General features: G+C 41.6%; 1 protein-coding gene across 1 annotated transcript in view; it reads left to right on the plus strand.

Moving 5' to 3' along the window:
* LOC120502771 (melanopsin-like) overlaps window positions 1-19,784 on the plus strand; it is a 34,312-nt gene extending 14,528 nt beyond the window's left edge. Inside the window, exons 2-10 of the mRNA XM_039710536.1 lie at window positions 381-523; window positions 2,213-2,346; window positions 3,835-4,038; window positions 4,474-4,645; window positions 6,521-6,676; window positions 7,736-7,843; window positions 13,535-13,709; window positions 15,945-16,094; window positions 19,398-19,784. Of these exons, the coding sequence (XP_039566470.1) occupies window positions 381-523; window positions 2,213-2,346; window positions 3,835-4,038; window positions 4,474-4,645; window positions 6,521-6,676; window positions 7,736-7,843; window positions 13,535-13,709; window positions 15,945-16,094; window positions 19,398-19,784 (1,629 nt within the window). The remainder of the gene's footprint in view (window positions 1-380; window positions 524-2,212; window positions 2,347-3,834; window positions 4,039-4,473; window positions 4,646-6,520; window positions 6,677-7,735; window positions 7,844-13,534; window positions 13,710-15,944; window positions 16,095-19,397) is intronic.
* The last annotated feature ends 6,586 nt before the right edge of the window (window positions 19,785-26,370 follow it).

Below are 26,370 nucleotides of genomic sequence, written 5' to 3' on the forward strand. Positions count from 1 at the left end.
CGAGTTTTATGCTCATGCTTCTTTGCCTTTTTCACATCATCATAACTTCCTTAGTTGTCTTTTCCAGTCTGTCAGAGTGCAGCAGTTAGCCAGATCGAGTTTTACGCTCATGCTTTTGCCTTTTTCACATCATCATAACTTCCTTAGTTGTCTTTTCCAGTCTGCTTTCTCTGTTGCTCTTTTCTTAAGATAAATGTCTACTGTCAAAATTATGAAAGTTACCTGAGGGAAACTTGATTACAGGGGATGTGAAAAGAACTCAGAAGCGTGTATTTCATTTGCACGAGCTGTGGAAGTGAATACCAGCTGCCTGAGCATGTGTTCCATGGACTAAGGGTCCCAATGGGCTAACCTTTCCTTTTCCTCTGTTTTCCATTCAGGGTTTGAACATGAGTACCCAGCCACATTCTGTGACCAAGGCAGAGATCCCTAGCCATGTTCTCTACACCGTAGGAACATGTGTGCTCATTATTGGCTCCATTGGCATCATCGGAAACCTCCTAGTCCTCTACGCATTTTACAGGTACAAAAATTCCTTTTGTGGTTGATCTGAGTTTCACCTGTGCCCATGTGCAGACTTCTGCATTGCTTTCCACGTGGATTAAATCTAATGGCAATAAATGTGGAGGGAAAGAGAGGAGAAGGCAACCCTACACAGATGAAAACACATCCATGTGCATCATTGACAACCTCAGTGTAAATTCCTGGTGGTTTAAAGAATCAAAATGAGAAAATAATACCTTGTTCTATAAACAATTTCCAATTGAAAGTTTAAAGAATGGTTTAATACTTCTAGTGATAGAAACCACAGTCTCGCAGCTGCAGACTTCTTCACTTACCCTGTAGCATTTGTAAAAATGTTTGACAAACAGTGACACTCTTCCCAGGAGCCCAGCGGTCCTGAAAGGACCAAGCATGCAATCTGCTACATGAAATGAGCTCATGCCACCAGTGTATTTCCTGCTTCGGGCAGATCATAGGATTTCTGTCAGTTTTTGTGCTCTCTTGGCAGAGTAATAGGCAGCCAAAGCTACTGCAGCTAGAGTACGCAAAAATCTCATGGAAAAAAGAAACATCTGTCCTCTGTCCCACAATGTGATGATGGATTTCAAAATCCTCTGCATTCACTACTTGCTGTCATTATGCATGGTGATGCAGCAAGACCTTACAATGCTAGAGACCCCAGTGGGGTTATGAACCAAGCATTAGTTTCCTATTCTTAAATGGTTAAGACGAATAAATTAGTTATTTTAAATAACCAGCTTCTAATACGATTTAGAGAAAATTAATTCCCTGCAACTTCATGACTTTTTAAAATTAAATTTGTCTTGAAATGTGTGTGGTTTAGCTGGTGTAATAAAAGCATTAAATTGTCAAAGTAGGAATATCTGCATGGGCAGATTAGCACCTGGGAATGTATGAACTCTGCTCTCTTACCTTTTTTTTTTTGCTGACAGTTATGAGACCCGAGGATTTAGTAGAATTGCAGCAGCACTGAGATGTCTTTCTCACTTTCTTTTTCAGTATTTATCAGCAGGAGGAAAGAAATTCATGTTAGCTGCAAATATTGATATTGCAAAGCACATCAGAAATGTCCCAGTTAGCTTTGCTTTGCAGCAGACCTCTGCTTTCACACTCCTTGTGGTGTTTAATGTTTCCTCCTCATCTGCAACTGATAGGTTCATTCTCTGTTATGAGATGTATATAAGCAAAAGCAAATCTCTTTCTCCGAATCTCTGTGTGGGCTCTGCTTATGCTGTAGCACTTTGCAAAAGGTCACTTAGCTAGTGGTGTGTCAGGCCAACTGTGTCAGCACACCACCTCAGGTCAGCAGTTTTTAAAGTACCACCAGAAGCTGATCCTTTGGCTCTGTAACTTTCTTCAGATCTTCCTCATGTGCAGTGCAAGGCACAATCAATATCACAGCACTCCTAGGGAACTGCTCTTCTGAACAAATCCATATTTATCAAGACAGCTGAAACTCTCCTTAGCTTGAAGAGGAAACAATCTATTTTATGGCTCCTGGTCTTTTCAATCATTTTGAAATGACTACAGCTGTAGCTGCAGTAATTGACTGATGATTAGCAATTGATTCACTGCAAGTAACCATCGATTTCAACCTGGACAGTATATATTTATGCTAGTAAGAAAAGTTATAAAGTTAACTTTCCACTTTGTCTTTTTAAAACTATGTATTTCTCATGTTTTTAAGCAACAAGAAGCTGAGGACTTCCCAAAACTACTTTATAATGAATTTAGCTGTGAGTGACTTCCTGATGTCGGCTTCTCAGGCACCCATATGCTTTGTCAACAGCTTGCACAGAGAATGGATACTTGGAGACATAGGTACTTTTCACCATTAATTCACACCTTGCCAGCTTTACGCTGCCTGCACCCTGTTTCAGCCACAACAGCCTTGGCTTGTGACATGGCTAGAGCAGCACAAGTCTCTCGAGTCACAGCCCCAGACATTGTCAAGTCAGTGTGGTGTCACATGTTTTGTATTACAGCTGTGATTCTTTTATCTCACATATTTTGGAAAGGAAGGAGTCAAGATTCACATGTAATCATGTCACCCTTTAGCTTGTAAGGGAGGTGTCATGGCTGAAAATAGGTAGAAAAGTTTCAGTAAGTTGTAAATAGTTTTTTCTGTTAGGGAATACTTTTATTTAGAAATGTATGTTGATATACTTTGGCACACTTCTAGGAATCTCATATTTAATTAAGAGATTTAAATAACAATAATGAGTTTGAGGACTCAGCAAATTCAAGCCTCTCTCTTTCCAACTGCAAGAAAGAAAAGATCTATGCTGAAATTAAGGCTGAAATGTGAGTGTAGCAAGAACCTCAGAAGGCTCAATGCTGGTTGGTGCTCCTCATCATATTATGGATGAAAACCTGCACCCACTGGTGGCTGTACAATGGTGGAGCAAGCCCAGAGACCATGTACTGTTCAGCAGCACAGAAGGGACTCTGCCTTTATTTGAAGATACTTTTAGTAATACTTATCCCCTTTGATAAAACCAGTGCAAATTACCATGCTGTCACAAATGAAGAATTTGATCTGGGTCGAGTAGGATTTAGTCCTTGGTTGCAAGTTACTTGTATAGACTTTAGAAGTCTGCTTTAAGGATGGATCTGGTGTTTTTGCTGCCTGTCACTCTTGGTGGGCTCTTGTCTATAACCACATGGGGCAATGCAAGATTTCAAAAAATGGATGATCTTTCCACACAGGTTGCTCCATTTAATTCAATGTAACTTTTCCCATCTGGTACTGCAATGCCTGAATGCAGAGGGGGTTGAGAAGTCTGTTTCATGTAAAAAATGTCAGTTCTTTTAAAAAGTACTGCCATTAAATAGAGGAGTTGGAGCTATGTTTTACAGTTGGTCTCTCAGTTGGTCACCAAATTTAAACCATTTCTGCATTTTTAAGCCATATAAACCAAAGTCATTTCTTGAACCACCCATCCATCATTAACAGACAGATGTCTGCTGCAGCATGATAAGATCAATTTATTGGGCAACAGTCCAGGAAAATATAACTGTAATTACATTGGATTTTCTTTGAGGCAGTTTTCCATTGACAAAACATTCCCAGTTGCAGCCTGCAGTGAAATAGGACTCATTTAAATATTTATATTTGTATTTTATTTATATTTATGCTTTTCTAGTAAGCACTTAATAACTATGAAAATGTGAAGCTAAGAAAGTACTTCTACTGAGAGAGAAGACCTCAGCAAGTAAAAAAAACCAGGGAGATTTATTATTATGAGCTCTGAGAGAAAGCATGCCTCTTTTCAAGAAAGCCCCTAACGCTGCCATTTCCTTCTCCAGGCTGTAACTTGTATGCTTTCTGCGGGGCTCTCTTTGGGATAACCTCGATGATGACTCTGTTGGCCATCTCTGTTGACCGCTACCTGGTGATCACAAAGCCCCTGCAGTCCATCCAGTGGACTTCCAAGAGACGCACCTTGCAGATCATCGCCGCGGTGTGGCTCTACTCTCTGGGATGGAGTGTGGCTCCGCTCCTTGGCTGGAGTATGTTGTCTGCTCTCTCTCTCCTACCATTCCCTGTGTGCTCTTTTTAGTCTTGCTTGGGGTGTAAAACAATGAGTTTTCTTATCAGTGCTCGTGAGGATGCCCTGCCACCACCTGATGGTTTGCTGTTGTAGCACACATCTGCACCTACTGCACTGCACAAACCCTCTGTCCCCCTACACCAGGGTGTGTTAAAGCAACACATCAACCAACAGTTGGAGTATTAGGTGTGTACCTGAGAGTTCTGTAGTCAGGACCTCCTCTCCACACGGGCACTCACTTCACAGACCACATATATGATATGTAGTTTGGCTGGCACAGCTCTTGAAGACCATGGATACAGGACAGGATTTATTTTAAGCTCTTAGTGGCTGGATTAGCACCTGCTCTAACTTTGGATGCATGTGTGAATAATGTGTTCCATGTATTCCATAGGTTCCTATGTGCCTGAGGGCTTGATGATATCCTGCACATGGGACTATGTAACCTACTCCCCTGCAAACAGAAGCTACACCATGATTTTATGCTGCTGCGTGTTTTTTATCCCCCTGGTAATAATATTCCACTGCTATTTATCGATGTTCCTGGCCATAAGGCGTACTGGCAGGTAAGCAATCTAGCTGAAAGAAGTGCATATCCCTTTTTGTGTAACAGAATTTTTTCTCAATTTCTTTAGCTGCAGAAAAATCTGCATCAAAAATTAGTCTGAATTGAAATTGACAGCTGTAACAGGAGAACTATTTTTTGCCAATTTAAAACTGGAATGGATGTATGAATTTCAGAGTAGAAGTCGTCTCTGGTGGTTCTAATCTTATTCCACTGTAGTAATTAATAGTATGTCAGATACTTGGATTGAGTTATTAGTATTTCAGATTTGTACTACAAGAAACAATGTCCTTGTGTATTCCAGCAGTTTTCAGCCTCAAGGGATAATAAAAAACATGTAGCAAAAGGGGAATCATCTGCCTTTGAGCAGCTCTGTAAACAAAGCAGTCCTCATATTTTTTGACAGTTTTATTTAAGGCAGGCATCCCAAAAGCCATCACACTTCACTCAAGCATCACAACTACATGCACAATATTTGGCTATGCTTGCTCATATGTTTTTCCCAAAAAATTTTTTGGCCTGTATTTGAAATGAAAATCAGCAGGGTGTTAGATCTGTAAACTAACATCATTCTATCTGTTATTTTTCTGCTAATGAGCACATGGCTTATCTTTGGTCTGATCCAACACTAGCTGGTGCTGTGAGTCCTTCCTGCTGCTCAACTGTGTCATCAGTTCTGATGGCTTTTCTCTGCACTTGTGGGCAGGCACTTGTTGAAATCATTTGGCTTCATAAGCCTAAATTCCACTTTTAAAAGAGCATTTATATACACCTAAAATGAAGTTCTTTCTGAACACTATTATTTTGCCTTTGTCTTGGTTTTTATTGTGCGTTGTGTATGTATCCTTGACAGCAAGAGAAGAAATGCATCCTTAAAATAATGATGCCTTGTACACCCGTGGAGCACAGTGGACATAAGCTGTTTCTATGCCTTTTGCAAGGCCAGGCTGGATGGAGCTTCGAGCACCCTGGTCTAGCTGAAGGCATCTCTGGTCATGGCAGGCATGTTGGAACTAGATGATTTTTAGGCTCCCTTCTAACCCACGCCATTCTATGTTTCTTTGATTCTGTTCTATATTTACAGTGTGCCAGCAGGGACTTTGTTAATCTGCTGGCTGGTAATTAATGTATTCAGCCTGAAATGTAGCTCCATTTAGCAACACTAATATGTAAAATTTGTTATTTCTATGCTAAAGAATATAAAATGCCTAACTATGTAAAAGTTTTTAAAATAAAATACAGCGTGTTTGGTGTGAGAAGAGAATTTGATTTTTCATGACAAAAATACTAGGACTGCCTGTTGTACCTCCCACTGAAAATACTCTTTAATAAATCTGCAGGTAAGTAAAAATGTCCTTGCAAGTGTTTGGGACAGGTTTCTCAAAGCTGTCAGGGTATTCCAGCATGTGTTATCTCCTGAACTAGAATTTCTGCAAGCTGCTACTCTGTCAAAAAGGAAAATATCTTAAGACTTGATTTTGCCATCCAGCTGTGCCTTTTCTTGCTCCATGTCTAAAACCAATGGAGGGCAAGAGATACCACTTTCTGTATCTTTGCAACCTGACACCCTCCATGTGTTAGGGATGAGGACACAGCAGTCCTGTCCTGTAGTCCCAGGGACCTGGCTCAGTTTCACAGGCAACCATAACACTTGTAACCACATTAATTACCTTTTTAAATATCAGAGGAGATTTTTAAATCTCCTCTGCTATTTAAAAACTATTTTTTAAATAGTTTTTAAATATCAGAGGAGAAAAGAACAGTTGAGTGGTGAAATAAATTTACTTCATTTTGCATATTGCTGAGAACACATTAGAGGTATTACTTTTCATTGTCCTTCTGAAATATCTGAATATGTGTTTTTCCCCTCTTACAGAGATGTTCAAAAGCTGGGGTCCTGCAGCCGGAAATCCTACATCTCTCAGTCCATAAAGAATGAGTGGAAGCTGGCAAAAATTGCTTTTGTGGTCATCATTGTGTTTGTCTTGTCCTGGTCTCCATATGCTTGTGTCACCTTGATTGCCTGGGCAGGGTAAGTGGAGGAGGAATCCAAGCAGCAGGACTTAAGCAAATAAGATTAGTACTATCATCCATATGAGGGAAATCTCCTTTTTGAATGGGTCTTAAATAATTACAACATTAGAGGTGATATTCATTCTTCACTATATCCTTGTAAATAAAGCAGAAAAGGCCTTATTTGTCTATGCATTTTTAAACTATTATGACTTTTTAGTCTTAATATTTGGTACACAATGTTTTCTCTCCCACGTGATGCTTTCTTTGTATAAATTGGAGGAATTACCTCCTTTATCTCCTAATACCCTCCTTCCTTCCGTACCCTGTTGTCTCCTCCACCCATTGTTCACAACACTGCTGTGTTGTCAATGCACGTTCTACTCTTCAAGGCCAGGCTGGATGGGACCTTGAGCAAGCTCATTAGTGAAAGACGTCCTTGCCCATGGCAGAGAGGTTGGGCTAGATGATCTTTAAGGTGTCTTTCAACCCAAACCATTTTGTGATACCTTGATATTAACTGAGCTTGTGCTGCACTGACATTGACTGACAGTCACACCTGATTGACTGTGGGAGCTTAAAGCCTAAAGGAAAATATTGGTTTTAAACCACTTCCAGTCCTCTCCTCCTTCTGCAGTGTTCAGCACTGAGGCACTGACACACATTACTGTGCAGCACACATGCTGCTGCTGGAAGATTTTTTAGGTTTGATTTCTATCATCATTCACTTTTCCCAGATGGCCACAAAGGGGGTTCTTTTGTTGGAGTTCTTGGTATTTTTGGGGTTTTTTTTGTCTATTGCAGAAAAAGGGAAGGTGATTCTTTGTGTTCCTAGTCATCTTAATATTACTTGCTGCATGTCTTTGATCTTTTCTAAATGAATGAAACCAAGTACATGCTGTCAAATTCAAACCTTTCATCTGAGCAAAGAAATCATTTGAATGAATCAACTTTACAGGTGTATTTCTTATAAAAAGACAATAGCACAAAACCAATTTTAAAGACTAATATGTTTTAGTAATGTAGTATCCATGTAATCCATGGCATAGCTGTGTGTAATGTTTTTGCTTTGTTTTAGTCGAGGCAACAGCCTAACACCATATTCCAAATCTGTGCCAGCAGTTATTGCCAAAGCTTCTGCAATCTACAACCCCATCATATATGCAATAATTCACCCAAGATACAGGTACAGTAAATGCATAGGTATGTGTATAACTGTACATGCAAATGTGGATCTTTTACACAGAACAAACTACCCTCATTCCTTCAGCCTCACCCTGTGCACTGCATGTTCCATGTTCCTGTGCTGACCAGGCCATGATGGGCTCCCAGTGGTCACACCCAGCTGGTACATGGCAGCTCCAGATATGGCCTGGGGAGTGGCCAAAAGAGAACAGTCCCTCCCTTCACCTTTCCTCTCCCTCAGAGCCCTGATCTGCCCTGTGGAGCTGTACAACACCATGACTGACAGGAGGAGAAAATGATGCTCAGGTCACCTTTCATCATACCAGAGACAGCCACTACAGAGCACTCTCTAGAGAAAAGTCCCAACCAGCAACACTCAAAAAATCATATCCTTACCAATTTAAGCAGCTCTATATACCTATGTTTAAGGTTTGGTTTTCTGAAGCATTTTTTCACAAAAAAATTTTGGGACACCATCCTTACCAATTTAAGCCTTATGTTTAAGGTTTGGTTTTCTGAAGCATTTTTTCACAAAAAAATTTTGGGACACTGGCAGCAAAAAATACTTTATTATACCAAGGGGATATACTTTTAACAGAACTGCTATCCAGCATACCTGTAGAATTTTTTGCAAGCCTTTCAAAGCGTAGCTACCACAAAGTGATGCTGTGTCGAAAGTTCTGAGAAAACACAGGGATGCCATGGTGGTAAATGTGATAAATGTATAAATACCACTAGATGGCAGGGTTAGTCATTGGTATGAGTCTTGTTTCACCCAAGAGGTGGAAAAGCTGGTAAATTCCATTGCCTGACAACTCAGACTCGGGATCTGGAAATTGAGTTCATTGTTTAGGATGTCTGATGCATGACAGTGTGGTTGTAAGATAAGTGAAGCTTTTTCAGAAGGCTGGTCAAAAGATGCCCCAAAAGGGTGAAAACCTTTCACCCTATGATTCTATAGAGTCACAGAATGCTTTGGGTTGGAAGGGACTTTAAGTATCATCAAGTTCTCACCACCTACCATGGGCAGTGACTCTAGAGAATCACAGAATGCTTTGGGTTGGAAGGGACTTTAAGTATCATCAAGTTCTCACCACCTACCATGGGCAGCGACACCTTCCACAAGACCAGGTTGTGCAAAACCTCATCCAACCTGGCCTTGAACACTTCCAGGGATGGGACTTCCACAGCATCTTTGGGCAGCCTGTTCCTGTGCCTCACCAGCACCACAGTAAATTTCTTCCTAATATCCAATGTAAACCTTCCCTCTTTCAATTTAAAGCCATTCCCCCTTGTCCTATCCCTACATGCCCTTTCCTGTAGCCCTCATTCAGGTAATGCTGTAAAAGGCACTACCTTACAGCTGAAAGTGCCGTAAGGCCTGTCCAGAGCCTTCTCTTTTTCTGGCTGAGCAGCCCAACTCCCTCAGCCTATCTGCAGAGGAGAGGTGCTCATCTGTGTGGCCCTCCTCTGGACATGCTCCAAGAGGTCCATGTCTTTCCTATGCTGGGGATCCCAGAGCTGATGCAGCCCTGCAGCTGGGGTCTCACCAGAGCAGAGCAGAGGGGCAGAATCCCCTCCCTCCCTCCCTCCCCTGCTGCCCACACTGCTTTGGATGCAGGACATGATCCGGGACACGTTTGGCTTTCTGGGCTGTGAGTGCACATTACCAGATCATGTCCAGCCTCTCACCTACCAGCACAGCACCCCCAAGTCCTTCTGGGCAGGGCTGCTCCCAATCCATCCTCTGCCCAGCCTGTGTTTGTGCTTGGGATTGCCCTGACCCACACACAGCACCCTGCACTTGGCCATGTTGAACTTCCTGATGTTCCTGTGGGCTCCCCTCTCCAGCCTGTCCAGGTCCCTCTGCATGCCATCCCTCCCCTCAGGGTGGCAGCCACACCACACAGCTTGGTGTCATCACCAACCTGCTGAGGGTGCTCCCAATCCCACTGTCCCTGACACTGACAGTGGTGTTCCACAGGGCTGGTGCCAGCACCCACCCCTGAGGTCACCACTCTCACTGAGCTCCACCTGGACACTGAGCCACTGACCACAGCTCTGAGTGTGACCACCCAGACAACTCCTTATCCACTGAGTGACTGGTCTGTCAAATCCCTGCTTCTCCATTTTGGAGACATATTTTGTTTGAAAATGTCTGCTATCATAACTAACACCTTTTTGCATCCTCCAAAAACCATCTGAGTTTTTTGCAGTCAGCAGAGCATTTTAATTTAGAGTAGGAGAATGCCTAGTTTCTGGTGTCTTTCAGAAGTTGAATGAGAAGCTTTGCATGTCTGGCTGATGTGTTTAGTACCCATTATTTGTTTCTGAACCAAAGTTATTGTGTTCAGTTTATTATTTTTGCAAGAAACAGGTTGCTCAGAGAAGCTATGGATGCTTCCCTGGAAGTGTTCAAGGCCAGGTTGGACAGGGCTTTGAGCAATCTGGTCTAGTGGAAGGTGTCCCTCCCCGTGGCATCAGGCTTGGAACTGGTTGGTGTTTAAGGCTCCTTCAAGATCCCTTCCAACCCACACCATCCTATGGCTCTGTGACAGTGAACTGCTTCAGTCATTCTTTTTCCTATCAGCATTGGCTTCTTAAGACTGTTAAGAAAAAGACTGGAGTCCTCAACAAGCTGTCAAACATTTTCTTTATAAGTATCTTGTTTTTATCTTGTTTTATTTTTTCCGCACTTTCTAGACTTATCTACAAGAGAAATTGTTGTGGATTTGGGAAGACATTTCATGCACTTGGGAGCAATCCAGTCAGGAAAAAAAGTAATGTTGGGTCCCTTGTGATGAATCAAGAATGCAGTTTCAAAACTGAAAAAACCCTACAGTATACTAATAAGTCAGTTGGTAAAAATATGTTGGCAGGACCAATTTTGCTTAAACAGTGAATAATGAATATATATGTTAAAGTTATTGTTTCTGGATAATTTCCAAATCTTCTAATTATTCACATTATGCCTTGAAAGTAATTTATTCAAGCACAGATAAATGGGCCAGTCTGTTCGGGCCAAAGGGTTAAGGTCTTGAGCAAGGGATTATTAGTCATTTTATATTGGAACTACTGAACCAAATTACATCTAAGTTATTTTCCAAATCTTTCTAGAAAGAGGCATCCAGAAATCAGGATCAAAAGTGTTCAAATTCACCTCAATCCACTAGCAAAACAAGATGCTTTTTTGCACTGAGAATTCCTGACACTGCACATCTTAAAATCCCAACAAAAACAAGCCTTTTTGTGGGGTTTCCTTAACTTAAACAACAGAGAAAAAAAAAGTACATTATAGTGAATGTAGCTGAAAATGTAACAGTGACCTTTGTGCTAGCACTTGGCTTCTAAGAACTGGTTTGAGAGTTTGTTATATTCCTCCTCACTTACCCACCCCCTTGCTCACTCATTCCCTACCAGCAGAAAGGAGAATAATACCTCTCCTTAACAGGACTCACAGGAGCAAATGAATATAAGTGAAGAATGTACGCAAAATTTTAATTTGTGAAATGCTTTTTTGTGGGGAAGAAAGTTTTCACATCTTTAACAACTTGTGTGTTATCTCTATGTTCCACAATAACTCTAACACATTGCTGTGTTAGAGTTATTGCAGAAACTCCCTTACGTTTTGGAAGTTTTAGGTTTTGGAATCATTCTTTCATAGCAAACAGGAAATTCTGCAACTCCGTGTTTCCAGCTGGCTCCCAAGCAAAACAGAATTTCACAAAAAATATTGGTTCAAAACTCCTACATCATAAATAATGAATAATCACAAATAACTTTGAGTTGCAGTGCTCCCAAGCAAAGCAGAACTGCACAAAAAATATTGGTTCAAAACTCCTACATCATAAATAATGAATAATCACAAATAACTTTGAGTTGCAGTATTTTTTTAGAAGTTGCTTGCAATTACTATATTACTCTTATAAGAGTCACTTTAGGTGACTCATTTCAGATTATAATATCATTAAATAAGTATCTCAGTTTATGCCTTTTAAATCACACATACAATATTAAAACTCCCTTCAAAATCTGTACTTTCCCCCAAACAGCAAAATGTCCCTCAATGCTCCTCCCAAATATTAGTAAAATAGAAAATCTGGTCCCTCGAGACATTCAGAAATGTTCATATGTTTTCCTTGAAAATTCACCATCAGACATCTATTTCCTGAATCTCCATCATTAGGAGACCTCTGCACCAAATCCCATTTAATAAATGGGATGGTGTGTTTTACACAAACTTGAATTTGTCAGAGGGGAGTAGTTCAGCTTAGCTGGGGAAAAAAAGCTGGCAGCTGCTCTTCAGCACCAGACTGAGGTCTTCAGCCTGAAAGGAAATTTCTGGGGGCTTGGCATTTTCTCGTGTCCTGTAAACCCTTTCTCAGGACTTGTTATTTTGTGCACAACATTAACCATCTTTTTTCACTCAGCACCATGGGAGCAGCCTTCTGCCCCAAGCAGTTCAGAGGGCCCTGCCTGGTCACCAACAGGCATTGTGGCAGGATCAGGAATGATGGTGCAGGCAGTCTTCATCTTCATTTTTCAGTCTTCATCTCCAGAGCAGACACAGAGCTGCAGTTCACTTGCCTTTGAAATTACAGAAGAAAGAGATGCAGAACTATTCAGAGTGTTGATGATGCCAGATTTTGAGGTTTGATAGTGGTGGGTTTCTTTTTTTGATTACAAGCAAGTGACCTCATTTCATAATGCCAGAATCATGTCTCTGAAATTTTAACATGAGTGATATTTTGTGAGAACAGAAATAATGATTTTAAATGTCCGGGTTATTCAATAAACTTGGTAACTATAGAAGCAAAAGATTTTACAATATACATCTGCTTGACTTGCATCTCGGTGTAAAGTCAACATACTGACATCCCCCAGCGGTCTGTGGTCCCCTGGATCAGTTCCTTGTCATATGCCTTGCTGCTGCCTCACTTCTTGACTTGTTAATTTAGTTTTTTGTCCCCATTAGCTTCATCTGTTGGGCTGAACTAATGGATTGGGAGGTGCTGGGGAGGTTTTACACCAAGTGAAGCGTTCTGACTAGCATTGCCCTGAGAGGAGAAAGGCCAGCTGGCATTGCCCAGGGGAGGCTCTTGGACACCTGCTCCATGCAAGGCCACAGTTGGGGTCAGGAGAAATACACTGACACAACCATGACTGATTATTATTTAATTAATAAGGCAGATTTGGGGTCTAGATCATCCTTCTCCTCAATGCTTATACAGTGTTAATTTTCAAGAGGAGTTTACAGTAGCTGTCATGATACAAATAATTAACAACATCTGATTCTTCTGGCCCTCTTCCTCTTCCTTGTTTCCACTCATTCTGTGCTTTTGCACAGGGAAGACCTTTGTACCAACTAGCCTGAAATTTTCTGGGTTAAAATTTTAAATAAACCATATGCAATCATGCTTTTCAAGGTATTTTCAATTCTTATCACCTATGCAGCTCTTCTGTGTGTGTTTCAACACAAGGCCCAGAAGAACCTGTTATTTTCTTTTCAGCCTGTTGAGCTGTTTGCACCAGCTACCATGCTGCTTGCATGCAATCTTTAAGACCCCTTAATCAAAACAGAAGCTGTGTTGAGGTGATGGAAAGAGACAGCATTTTCACCACATGAATTTCAAAGCCATCTCTTCAGTGTGACAGGTTTGGCTTTTTTTTTTCTTCTCACATTTTCCCTCAGAAAAACCATCCACAAAGCTGTTCCCTGCTTGAGGTTCCTGATACGAATATCGAAGAATGACCTCCTGAGGGGATCCATAAATGAGTCATCATTCAGGACCTCTCTCTACAGCCACCACTCTCTTGCTGGCAGGACCAAGAGCACTTGTGTTTCCTCCGTTTCTACTGGAGAAGCTGTAAGTCTTGTCTTGTTTCCATGAAAGAAAGTGAGTATAACATTTCTCAGACTCTAAATAAGCAACACTATAAATACATATTCAAAATTAGAGAACAGAAAAGGGAAGGAGGAGAGTGTAGCTAAATGTTTTGGTCATGTAAGGTAATTTCTGCAAAGCTGGAAGTTCATGCAGGATGATTTATGATCAGAAAAACCATTCAGGCCAGCATATCTGTGTGGTTCTGATGCCTGCTGGGACCAAGGTTGTTCAGATTAAGTCTTTAATGTGAACTAAAAAGAGCCATTGTCAGACACTCCCTGTCGCAAACTACTGGCTATCTTAGATGGCTCGATGGCCTGGAGGACAAGAAAACAATCTTCCATCCAAAGTTTTATAACTTATCCAAAAGCTCTCTTATTATTTTAGAATAAGTCCATTTTCTGTAAGATGCGAAATTTTTTACTTCTTTACCTGGATTTTAACCATGAGGAGAGAAAGGCTCCTGCCCCTAGAGCATGGTGGGGTGTTTTGTAGGAACATACCCCAAGCATCAATAAGGCTGGTGACTGAGTGAGATAGAAACAAAAGAATCCCTTGAGACTCTTCACAGCCTCTCTCAGTCACAAGAAGCTGTCTTTCCCTGCAGAGGTGCTGGGAAGGTGGCTCCTCAGGGAGCGGCAGCCACGGCAAAGTCTGGGCAGGGGCTGGCCCTCCTGGGGACCTGTGCTGCTCCTCCTCAGTCTGGGCATCAGAAACCTCCCAGAGCGACAGCTGCCACCAGTAACCTCTCACAAAATTATAAATCCTAAGTGTACCTTTTCTACCTTTATGTATAAAAACCTAATTTTTCTCCCATTACTCCTTTGTTTGATGCCAAATGAGGTAATTTCAGCTGCATCATCTTGATCCAAGAAGCTTTCTGTTATTCACTGTTGGTCACTACTCAGTTTTGGTTTGTTCATGTTAGCAGGTTATTTCATGTATTTCTATGTGGGTGCTGCTTAAATAGACAGGATAATGAAGGTAAGAGGCTTCAGCTTTTGGCACAGCTTTGGCTTAGGAGTCTCATTTAAAACCCCTGCTGTTAGCAGTGCACAGCACTGTGCTGTGCTGAGTTTGATGCAGCCGAAGGCAATTGTCCTTTGGGGCAACTGACAGCTCAGTGCAGCTGTAGAGGTTTTAGCTGAAACAGCAGCTGCTGAAATAAAAGCTAAGCTTGATGACTTTGGCATGATAGCAGGACTGACTGAAATTTTGGAAGGCTCCAATAAAACTTTGATGGGCAAGAAATGACACCAGGAACACTGTAAAAGATGCAGCTGTTGCCACCAACATTTTTTTCTGTGTGTTGTCTACATGTTAGTGAAAGGAACAGACATATTTGTGATTCGCATCAAGGAACATTTCATCCAAGGAGTTTTATTCAACAGGTGAGGGGAAATGAACAGGGGCCTGCACATAGATATATGAGCAAGGTGATGCAGAGGAATTATGCATATCTTCCCCTTTGTGTGGCGCTCTGTCTGCCTGTTCGGCCTCTGTCTATCCATATCTAAAAGCTGGTGTTGGAGTGGAATGATCTCATCATTGATACTCAAAAAATCACCACAAAGTAGGGGATGACAGATGGCCTCACCCCAAGCCTGCAAATGGAACAGCACTTTTGCAATGTCCCAGTTGTCCTTCTTTACTGACATACTCTTAGAAAATTAGAGCAAAGCCCACCCACTGTCTCCCATGCACTAAAGAGGGTTTGTAGAATCAGCAAGCTCATGCAGATTGAGAAGCCCCTGGTGTTCTGGATATTTTGCTGGCATGTATGCAAACATGGTTTTGGATTTGTCCATGTCCAGGGTTTTGTATCAGCTGGTGATCACACAGAATGTCACATGACATATTAAACAGATTGATTGTATTGGCTTCCATCTTTAGATGGAATTCAGATGCTCTGCAGGTATAAGTGTAGCATAAGCAATGAGATCAAAAAAGGGTGAAAAACATCTTGGTGAAAAGAGTTTAAATAAATTTTCAATATTTCCAAGTTGGTATTATTTTTGGTCAGCAAGAAAAATAATCCAGGATAAGTGACAAGACTGAAAATAAAGCCTCTCCCCGGGGGAGTTTTGAGTGTGAGACCTATGTTATAACAGCTTTAATTTTCTGAATGTGCATGGGTTTTGCTAGAGTTTGAGAACTTACAAGAATTTCAGAAAGGATGCAACTGTCTGAAATCCTTTGTCAATTTGTGATTAGACCTGGAGCAATGTGGAGCTCGACCCTGTGGAGCCAGCTCAAGAGAAACTGCAGCCTCGCCGAAGTCATTCTTTCTCCATGAGTCTGAAACAAGAGAAGAGAGACCTGCTCCCAAAGACCTGCAGCTATGATGCAGTCAGTGCCCAAAAGGTATAGAAAAAACTGTGAGCTGAGGACTCTCCATTTTAGTGCTAATGTTGCTGCAGTACATCCTCTCTGGAATGATAATTCAACCTTTATGCCCATCTATTTCATCTGTGGGCTTTATTTATACTGATTCCAACATCGTCTTTTTATTTTCTTCCTTTCTTTTTTTTCCTTTTTTTTTTTTTTTGTGTGTGACAAATGAGAGTGCCAGTAATGCCTAATTAACTTTTTTCACTGATATTTGTCTGTTTTTGGAAAGCCAGCTGTGCCTATAGCTCTGAAGCTGCATTAAGGCATAGTCAATAGCATCAGATCTAAGAAGATGTGTTCTTTGCGTCTTTGCCTGTTTATCTACCCGAGCTTTGGTTCCTTCCATCATGGTCCTTGTGTCCATACTGAGGAAGTCTCCTTTTAATGTAAATTCAAGTCTGCAAAACAGAGTTTGACATGATAGAAGCCACCCTTTTCCTTCTTTGCAGTGTACATTAAAATGCTTTATTTTTGTTGAGGTGGAAGATGAGAAAGAAACTCCCATTTCTCCCTAAGGGTGGGAGAGTCTGGCAGCTGCCACCCTTCCCTCACTGACAGAGGAGATGGTGAGTACTCAGTGCATCCTCTGTGGATGCATCTCCCTCGTTGGCCAAACTACCACTGAGGTTTGGTGTCCTGTTGAGGAGCACCCCATTCCCTGATGGGAGCAGTAGGTCGCCCATGAGTCAGCTTCTGCCAGATTGTAACACCAGTTTCCAAATGAGTTCTTGTATGGGTGGCACAGTGTCTGGCATACACCAGTGCTGCCTTTTCAGGGAAAGACTGATGTGGCTTACAATTCCCTATCTGTGGCTGGATTGAGTAGCACCCCCTTTTTTGATGAAGGCACCCTTTCATGGGGTTACTCTAGTGCATGTGGACAAACACCCACACCTTGGGCAACTACAGTATCTGCTTCTGTCACCTGTGCTCCCTTCCAGATATGATGACAATTCTCTAGAGACAGCATAGTTTAAAGCAGGAACTGCTCTGAAAATTTCGAGCCACCCAATGACCCAGTTCCTGCATGTCTCTGTCCTGTCTTCTTTCACGTGTGTCATTAAGAACAAGTCCTGAGAAACCTTGTTCTTCGTCTGTAACTGTTGTGAACAGTATTGGAGGAAAACAGCAGCTTTAAATGTGGTGTCAGGCAACATGGGCTCAAATCTACTACTTAGTTCTGCTGCCTTCTGTCAGCAGCCAAGTGTGTCCAAGATTGTAGCCAAGTGGCAAAGGATATTGTCTCCAGGTTCTGGAGAATCACTGGCTTTCGATCTCATGAGGAAGGAGAAGGGAAGTAAATATCGGGTGGTCTGCATAAACAGTTCAGTACTAAAAGAAATATATCTGTATCTGGAATTTAGCAAATGCGTAACCTGCAAGAAGGCTCATGTGCTATACTTTGCCTTTGAAAGACATCTCTTGAATTATTTTGATAAATAACCCTTTAGACTTTCAGTGACATTCGCTGAACTATGAGGAGTTTATTTACATTGAATGTTCAAGCCTCATTTGCTTTTCTGACTGTTTTCAGCAGAGGCTCCTGTGTGTTGTGGAGATCCTTTGTGTGTTCATTGCAGCTCAGTGCAATGCATCACTGTTCATACTATCAGAGTAAATATTTATTTGTCAAGCTCAGTTAGAGTGTTTCACAATGAGACCACCCAGTTATCTTCAAAAAACCCACAAAAAATAAACCACCCCAACAAACCCCAAAGAAGCACCAATGCATTTTTTAATATTTATTTTAAGGTTTTAATAGCATTACTGGATTGTCTTTGACTGAATTCCAATTAGAGTACTTTCAAAAATCTCAGTTGTGGACAAGCCAGCCAGTGTCTCAGGCTTGGTGCATTCCAAAGCATAAAAATGCATGTGACTGTTTTCTGTGCTGCCACAAAGATTTGATCCAGCCCCATGGCTTACTTCAATTATGACAGTAACAAACTTGATGTAGGCTGACACCTGGAAATTTAACATGGCAGTGAAGAGGCTTTTCTGGAAGTATTAAAATGTGGGTTTGGGTACTTGATTTCAAAGGAGAGTGGTCAAATGTCCCGTCTGCATCCAGGTTTTGTTTGAAGGGAATTACCTGATGTGAAAGCTATTAAAAAAACTTCTAAGTGGGTGTTGTGCCCACCAAGCCACATCCAAAAGAAATCTATCCTGTTGCAGTGGAAACAGCACTTGAAACAGGGAGGAGTGGTTTTGGAGTTGGATTTTTTCATTCTATTATTACCTTTGATATGGAAGAATGGACTTTTCTGTCACACTGATTTAAACCACATTTTTTAGCACAGTGTGCTTCCCTCAACTTGGTAGGTAGAGCAGCTGGAGAAGTTATCAGTGGGGATTTGTGAATGATTCCTGCTTGTGGAGTAGAATGACACAAAACTATGGGAATTCACAGAGTAATGAAGTAAAACCTGCACTTTACTTTAAATGTTGGTTTTCCCTAGAAAGGAGGGACTTCCAGCTTATCTCTCCATCTGACACAGTGGTTTTTTCACCTTGATTGTAATTTTTTTTAAAGAAGCCAAAACTGATTTCTTATGCCTTCCCTTGCCTGTGTATTTGAATATTAACAGCCACTTTCAAAGCTTACTTTGTTGACCCTGAATTTGCATACTGTGCACAAGACTTATGGAAAGAACACAGAGGCCATGCCATCAGAGCCAAGTCAGAAATCAGAATTCTCTAAAATAGGCAGATAAGAAATTGTTTGCGAAGTGAGTATTTATTGCTTCTTTCTTGGAGGAAGCACTTTCCAGTGTGTGAATTCAGGGCCACTAACTTCCCTGAGGTAGTAACAGGAGCCATTTGGAGAGAGACAAAGATTGTCACAAGGTTTACAAAACGTTAGGAAAATAAACAATGAAGTGTGATTGGCTCTTTTCTGAGATTTCTTCCATGAGAAGAGAAAGAAGTGCAATAGTCTAGTACCCTGACACCCTGAGATGTGTTAAAAATTAAGTAATACCATTATTTAATGATGAAATAAGTCAGATAAAAGTATGAGCTTTTGTTTTCTTCTTTTTTTTTCTTCTTTTCAGTCTCTGCTGATATTTGAGTATGTCTTCTTTTGCTCCATTTAACATTCTGCTTTCCAAGCAGTACATGTTAGCACATCATGATTTTCCTTCAAGTTAATGATTCAAGTATTTAGAAAATTGGCCTGGTGGCTCAAATATTGACTAGTGGCAATAAATATTCCAAATACTGTTTTCCACAGCCACATGGTGTCTGACAATGCTAAATCTTATGTCTCCACTCCAGGTTTCACTCTCCTCCAGCTGTTTGGAGAAGGTGCTTGGGCAGCCTGTCCTACCCAGTCCCTCTGCAGCACTCATGACCAGCTCCCTGAGAGCAACTTCTCTGCCTGTCAGATTGAATAGCAGCAGTGTCACCAGTGGAGACTCAAGTACCTCCCATATGGCAGCTCAGGGAAGTCAAGCGAATGGAGTTGTGGATTCTCTCATTAGCAATGCAGTCCCTCGCATCATCATCATTCCTACCTCAGAGACCAATCTGTTTCGGGAAGAACTGGAAGAGGAAGAGACTGAATTATTCCAATTTCATGACAAAAAGGGAAATCTGCTGGATTTGGAGGGGCTTAGTTCATCCATGGAGTTCCTTGAAGCTGTTGAGAAATTTCTATCATAACTTTGTCAAAAGAAAACTTTCTGGTAATTATTTTCTTGGCATCTTCTCCACTTAATTATACCAAATAACTGAAGCCTTGCAGGTTAGATCATCAGATTTTTTTGTATGTTTATATAGTAGTCACTAGGCAGCCTTCTGATTTATCTTTGTCCAAACCAGCTCAGGCATGGAAACAGGCTTTCTTTCAGATTGTGCTGCAGGAAATGAGCAGTGGAAGATCTGGCAGCACGATCGAGTGGCATTGGTCAAGGAGGCCGCCTGATCTGTTGCCACTGATGGGGGTGCCAGCAGAAGGAGAAACGACTGACTGAGAGCAGGGTCAGCTTCTGAATGCTTCTGCTATCTGCACATGGAACAGCGTTCCTGCTTTGGCAGCTCTGCTCTGGACAGCGATGGGAAGCACCGCAAGACCACAGCTTCCAGCAGCCCCAGCAGTAATGCAGATGGCTACACGACCTCAACTAGAGTTTAATCAAATAATTCTCAGCATTGTTTTTGCTGTGTTTTATTTTTAAATAGGCAGAGTGCTGAACATAAGGAAAGAAACTGGTGGTTTTTCACTGGGAAGTGACTGGTTCCCAGCTTCCAATCCTCTGAAGTTTAGTGATAGAAATCTGGATTTTACCTCAGCATTAGCATGGTCACCTAAATGTCAAAATGCAAGGTGCTATATGCTAAAACATACAGTACTGTAGAAGCATTCAGAGTACCTTCAGATTTACAGTCCTGATTAAATATTAATGAGTCTGTGATTGAAAGGGTGAATGCTCACAGCTGGCTTGAGAAGTCATTGACAAAAATAAAGCCTTGGCTGCTGTATATCACTTGTCTGTTCAGAGGAGGTTCTTCTCATCTCCTCTAAAACAAACCAGCAGATGTCTTTTACAGGTCACTTACCAGAGGCCTTCAAATTGGGTAAAACATCATCTTGGGGTGAGAACCACACGGTACTGTAGTGTTTGCTACAGGATCTGCACTTAGATCATTATCTGTGGTTACTAATTGTGCTCATTTTATCTGTGCTTCACATTATGGCTCAGGCTCACAGGACTCTCCTAGCATTTTATTCGTAACTGCACTCTTCCTTTTTTTACTCATTTTCCCATTTTTCCAGGTCTTCCCTTTCAGTCTCTGAGTTTCGAAGATAGACAACAAGCTGAACTACATTGTTCTTCACATAATATCAATATATATTAGTAGAAATCAGGTGCTCCTCTGGATATAATTGTGGAAATATTTGGTCCAGGGAGACTAATACCATTCAGACATTCAACAAGAGAGTGAAAGTTTATGTTCATAGTCTCAGTTTATTTCCTTGGCTGTATCCTAAATTGTGCAGAGAACAGTGAGAGAATTTCCAGGTTTTGTGTATTGCACTGCCTGATCTCGGGAAGTAATTTCTCTTTGCCCATTTTCCTGATGCAAAAACCAGATGGGAAGCATAGAAGTGCTTTTAATTACTTTTTTTTCATTACAAAAAAAGGCAACACAAATCTTGTTTTCAACAAGCTAGACAGGAACACCACTAAAGAACCAATTAAAACCCAGAGCAGCACAAGAGAATGAAGAATGCCTCCAAACTTGCACGCCTGAGGCTCTGCAAGGTGCTAGACCTTTGCAAGGACTGAGACACTTGCTTTTGATATAGACTGTGCAATTTTTAGAAAAAGAGAAAAAAGGGCACTGGTGGGTTACAGAGTCAGTTGCCGTGGCAGGCTGCCTAAAGCAGTGCTGACACTCTTAATGCTGCCATTCTTTGAGGTGCTCTGCTGGCTAGAGACCCTCATACCTCCTTACTGTGGAAAGCAGGGAGGAAATCGGGGGTGGAGCCCCATCATGCAAATGACTGCCTGTGTGTAGCCCTGGTGTGCGGTGCTGGGGACCAAGGCTCAGCTGGGGCAGCACCAGGCTGTGGTTCCTGCAGCCAGGCTGCCAAAGCCCGTGCCCGCTGCGTGCCGAGTTTTCTGACGGGCACAGGAATCATGCCAAGGTCATCTACAATGAGCTCAGCAATTCCAAGGGCAGTTCCTCCATTTGAGGACTGGCACAGTGAGCAGACAGTGCAGGACAGCTGCCGGGGACTGGGACAGGGACGTGCTCACTTGCAGTTCCACAGCATCAGGTTTTCATCCACTGCATAGTTTTGGCCGCAATGAGTAATCAAATGTTAATTATGTATTATGTTCATGGGAAATGGGGCAGGCTTAGTCCTAGGCTAAACATACTGTCCTGCCATCTTGGATTCTTGTCCTTTTTTTTTGCTGAACCTGCCCTCTCTGATTTTTTTTTTCCTACACCAACTGTGCAGTCAGTGACCTTACTATTTCTTGCATTTAATATCCTCAGCTACTGTATTTTTTTTCTTCTTGAGCCAGATGTTAGGAAGCAAGTGTTCTTTCAAGGCTTCCAAGCCTTAGACCTGACTTGTACTGTTGTAATTACTCCAAATAATAATAGAAAATGCATATAGTGTTCCATGTTAAAAAACATGTTCTGGAGTAGCTTTTGCACTCAGATTATGACAGACTTATACTGGGAAGACCGTAGGAATGGTATTGCCATAGGTTTGGGCAGGATGAAGAATGGAAGACCTGAAGTCATAGCCAACAAATTCCTCCATATCTGAAGTTTTGCATTCTACCTGTTAGCCTACAAGATGGCTCTCCAGTCATCTCTTGTATGTGTTTGGGTCTATTACTGTGCTGGTGCTGTGAGTGTGTCTCAGAAAATTAGCAGGCTTGAGGTATGTGCAAACAGTGTTTCACTTTTATGCCGTTAGTGTCATAGATTGTTGGTACCATTGCTTCAGAAGCTGCTAGAAAGATTACTGCTTGTCTAAACAGATGCAGGCTAAAATACTAAATGTATTTTAGTACATATGGTATAATGGTAGAAAGAGAAAACCTAAAGTTGCATGAAATATCAGATAGACTTACTGCAGTCACTGTGAGACTTGTGCAGAAACATCAGTCACAGAGTAAATTAGTCTCAAATTGAATTATACAATGCAGGAGAATTTTGCAAGCGTCTCTGTTGCCACATTAGAATAGATGGCACATAAAAATGTACACTAATTAATGTTGCTTCCCGTTTCACAAAGGAATGTATTGCTTCACTTAAATGGAATAAAAATTTCTTAGGAGTTAAACTGAATTATCCATTGTTTGTTTTTCTTATTTAATAATTATTTTTGGAACCAGAAGCAGGAATAAAAAAAGTTGAGACAAAGCTTTTGAAACCTGTGCTCTGATCCAGTTAATAGTAAGATAATATGTATATATGACTTTATTTTCAAGTCATTTAGGCTGCTCAGGTGCAAGCATTCACCTGCTTGAGTGCATAACATCTAAATTTAGAGTTCACTGGCTGGGTAAAACCTGAAGTTGCACAGCTACTTTTGAAATACAATGACTTCAGCTGGGATGGCAGGTATCAGGTGAACAAAATTGAAAAAAATGAGCCAAAGTCAATACATCAAAACTGTAATAGCAGACTTTGATCTTTGACCTAAATCTGAATGAAAGTTAATGAATAATTGTTTGTTTCTGCTAAAACTCTGTGCAGCACAATTATAGGATGTGTTCCAACTTTCATGAATAACAGAAAATCCACACCACAAGTGTAAACACTTTCTTTTTTCATGGGCAATGATATTTTTTAATATTTAATGGTTAGATAAAGTTTTCAAATAAGAGAATTTACCTACTTGAATCTTAATGAATCTTGCAGCTTTGGGCTGATACGAAACATGACGTAATACCACATTCTTCCAGAAAGCTCACTCATTTCCCAGACATCCACCCATTTCCCTCCTTTCAGGAGACACACCTGAACAAGAAACTTTTGGCACCAACATCTAACTTTATTTGGTTTTAATCGCTTTTTTTGGGTATATTTCAAACCATCCTGGGTGTGTTCTGCTTTATTTGCCGAGGCCTCGTTTCCTCTGCTCTTCTGTGTTTAAACCAGACAGTAATTTTTCTCTCTAGTTTAAAATTAAAAATCAGCAGTCGAAAATGACACTGCCCTAAGGATGCCATTTTTGCCCTCGTGGCAGCAGCAGCAGCAGGAGCAATCACAACACCAGGCCAACACCAGAACCCTCACAGGAGGACAGGAGCACCCCACAAAGGTAGGGATGGCACCTACAGGCTGCAGTGACAGGCAGGGGATGGGGGCTGAGGTTACACACCAGGGTTTGGGGTCACAGGACACTGCAGCAGGTCTGGGTACAGGCAGGGCAGAGAGCTGGGGACCAGGTCAGGGCCCAGAGCCAGGGTACAGGCTCCAGAGCCAGGGGTCAAAATCTGGGGGCCAAGGATAAGGGGTAAAGGGTAAGGGTTGTGATGCCAAGTGCCAAAGGTCAGGGATCAGAGGGCAAAGGTTGGGGGTCAAGGTTTGTGATGGGATGTGCAAAAATGGGAAAATACTGCACAGTAAATACCCTCTTTTTAAATTTTCTTACCTCCCCCCCAGCCCTTGGGGTTTTTTTGTGTTTTGGTGTTTTTTGTTGTTCCATCTGCTCTTTGCTACTTCTCTGTGCAGGTTAACCTTGATATTTTTTGTCTGGTTCTTTCACAAATACATGAAAGCAAAGCAAGTTAGTGGGGAGATGAAAACTTGGGTACATATTACACAGCAGACTCCTTTCTCACATAGGAGTAATCAAAACTGCCCCCAATGCTTGTGTTCAGCAAGTGCATGGACCAGGTGACAGCAGGATGAAGCCTGGCAAGGTGGAAGCAGCCAAGATGCATCTCCTGGTTCATCTCAACACAAGCTGATGGTCAGTTCTTGTTCTGCACCTCATCCAGAGCCTCAGTCTGTAATCAGTGTTCTGTCTGCACCTTGAATGGACAAGTATTTAGGTGAAAAGTTTGGTGCTGGAATGCCTTTGTTGTACCTGTCACTTTTACCCATGTATTAACATACACGACGGCTTCTACGGCTTACTAAGAGTTCAAATGTCTGTCCATGCATTTTACTTGCTTTATGGTGTGTCTGCATTGCGTTCTGGTTGTACTTGTTAGTGCTACAGGTTGTAGCAGGACATGAAAAACCAACTGCAAAATGTCAAAGTCAGGTGTAAATCCACTGTTACTGAGTCTCTCCTCTGCCAGCACAAGGAGATGACTGCGTGCCAGCAATCCTGGTGCCAATATTTCATGGTAAAATCACCAGAGAGAAAATTTCTGTAGGGATTATTGTGTTATACAATATATTTACTTTTTTACTCTGAAGAATTTTTCCTCTGTATTCCTAGTTATGTGTAATGTAGGCATTTTTATTTAAAAAGGTCAGGTGCATTCTTCACCTTAAAGCAAAGCTCCAGAAGACCCTTGTCATCCATTTTTCCTCTGTATTCCTAGTTATGTATCATGTAGGCATTTTTATTTAAAAGGTCAGGTGCATTCTTCACCTTAAAGCAAAGCTCCAGAAGACCCTTGTCATCTTCAGGACCTTGTTCTGGACTGAACCAGCCAAAGACTGATCAGGCAATAGGAGGTGAGGTGATGGACTGCTGCTGTTATCAGTGGTGCATGGTCCTTGGGGTGATGCATCCCAGTCCTTTCCCTCCATGCCGAAGAGCAGAACTGTTCTCCTGGACCAGCCAGACGTGTGCTAGTGGGTGCCACATGAAACTGGTGTTTTCCACACATTTATAGGGAGCTCAGTGTGAGTAGATTTTCATGGGGACAGCAAAAGGTGTCTCACTAGTTTCTCCTTGCCAAATTTCTGGTTCCTTTCCACTGCAAGCAGGTGGCAAATCTCTTCAAAGGAACAGATGGATGTATTTAACATTAACAACTAATTTTCCACAGGCATGTTCTTGGAAATAAATGTTCCCTATTTCCTGAGGTGGAGAAAAAAAAAGTCCAGCCCAGAGCAGACTACAAGTGTGGAAAATGTGAAACTGAACACGCTGGAGTTGGGTAAAGCAAACTAAGACAGCAGCTTAGAGTGGAAGCTGTTGATCCACCAGAAGCAACAGAAGGACTAAATTCCATCTTCATGAAAGATACAAAAAAGCTGTATCCAAGCAATTAATACAACCAGGTCTTTTTGCCTAACCCCATCTGTGGACAATCCAACAGAAGTGAGGTCAGAGTCATCTGCAACTTTTTCATGCTTGGGTCGCTGTGACCGTCTGAGCACCAGCATGTGGAGAAAATGGGATGAAAAGTTTCTCTTACAGGACCAAACTTCATTCACCTTATTAAATGCAACAGAAAAAGACCAAGGGGGATCTGACTACTCTTTTTGCACATCCGGGATGAAAAATAGGATATTCGAGTGAACTGTCACTGACAGACATCAGAGGCCAGTCTCAGACACTGATTGCCCCAGCAGAATAATAATAAATTCCTTAAAAGTGCAAATACCTACAGAAACAAATCCTGCTATTTAAAAATGTCTTGAGGTGGTTTTAAACAGGCTGACATTGTTTTGAGTCTCAGTGCTTGTGTGACTGTCAGGAGAGTATGCAAAGCAGGAGTCCTGCTGAAGAAACGCAGTAAATTTCCTGACAATGCACAGCCATTGAACAAGGAACTGCTTCTGATTTGCTGAGGAGGAAAATTGCCAA

This window comes from Passer montanus, unplaced genomic scaffold (assembly GCF_014805655.1).
Source record: "Passer montanus isolate IOZ18808 unplaced genomic scaffold, ASM1480565v1 scaffold23, whole genome shotgun sequence".
NCBI lineage: Eukaryota > Metazoa > Chordata > Aves > Passeriformes > Passeridae > Passer > Passer montanus.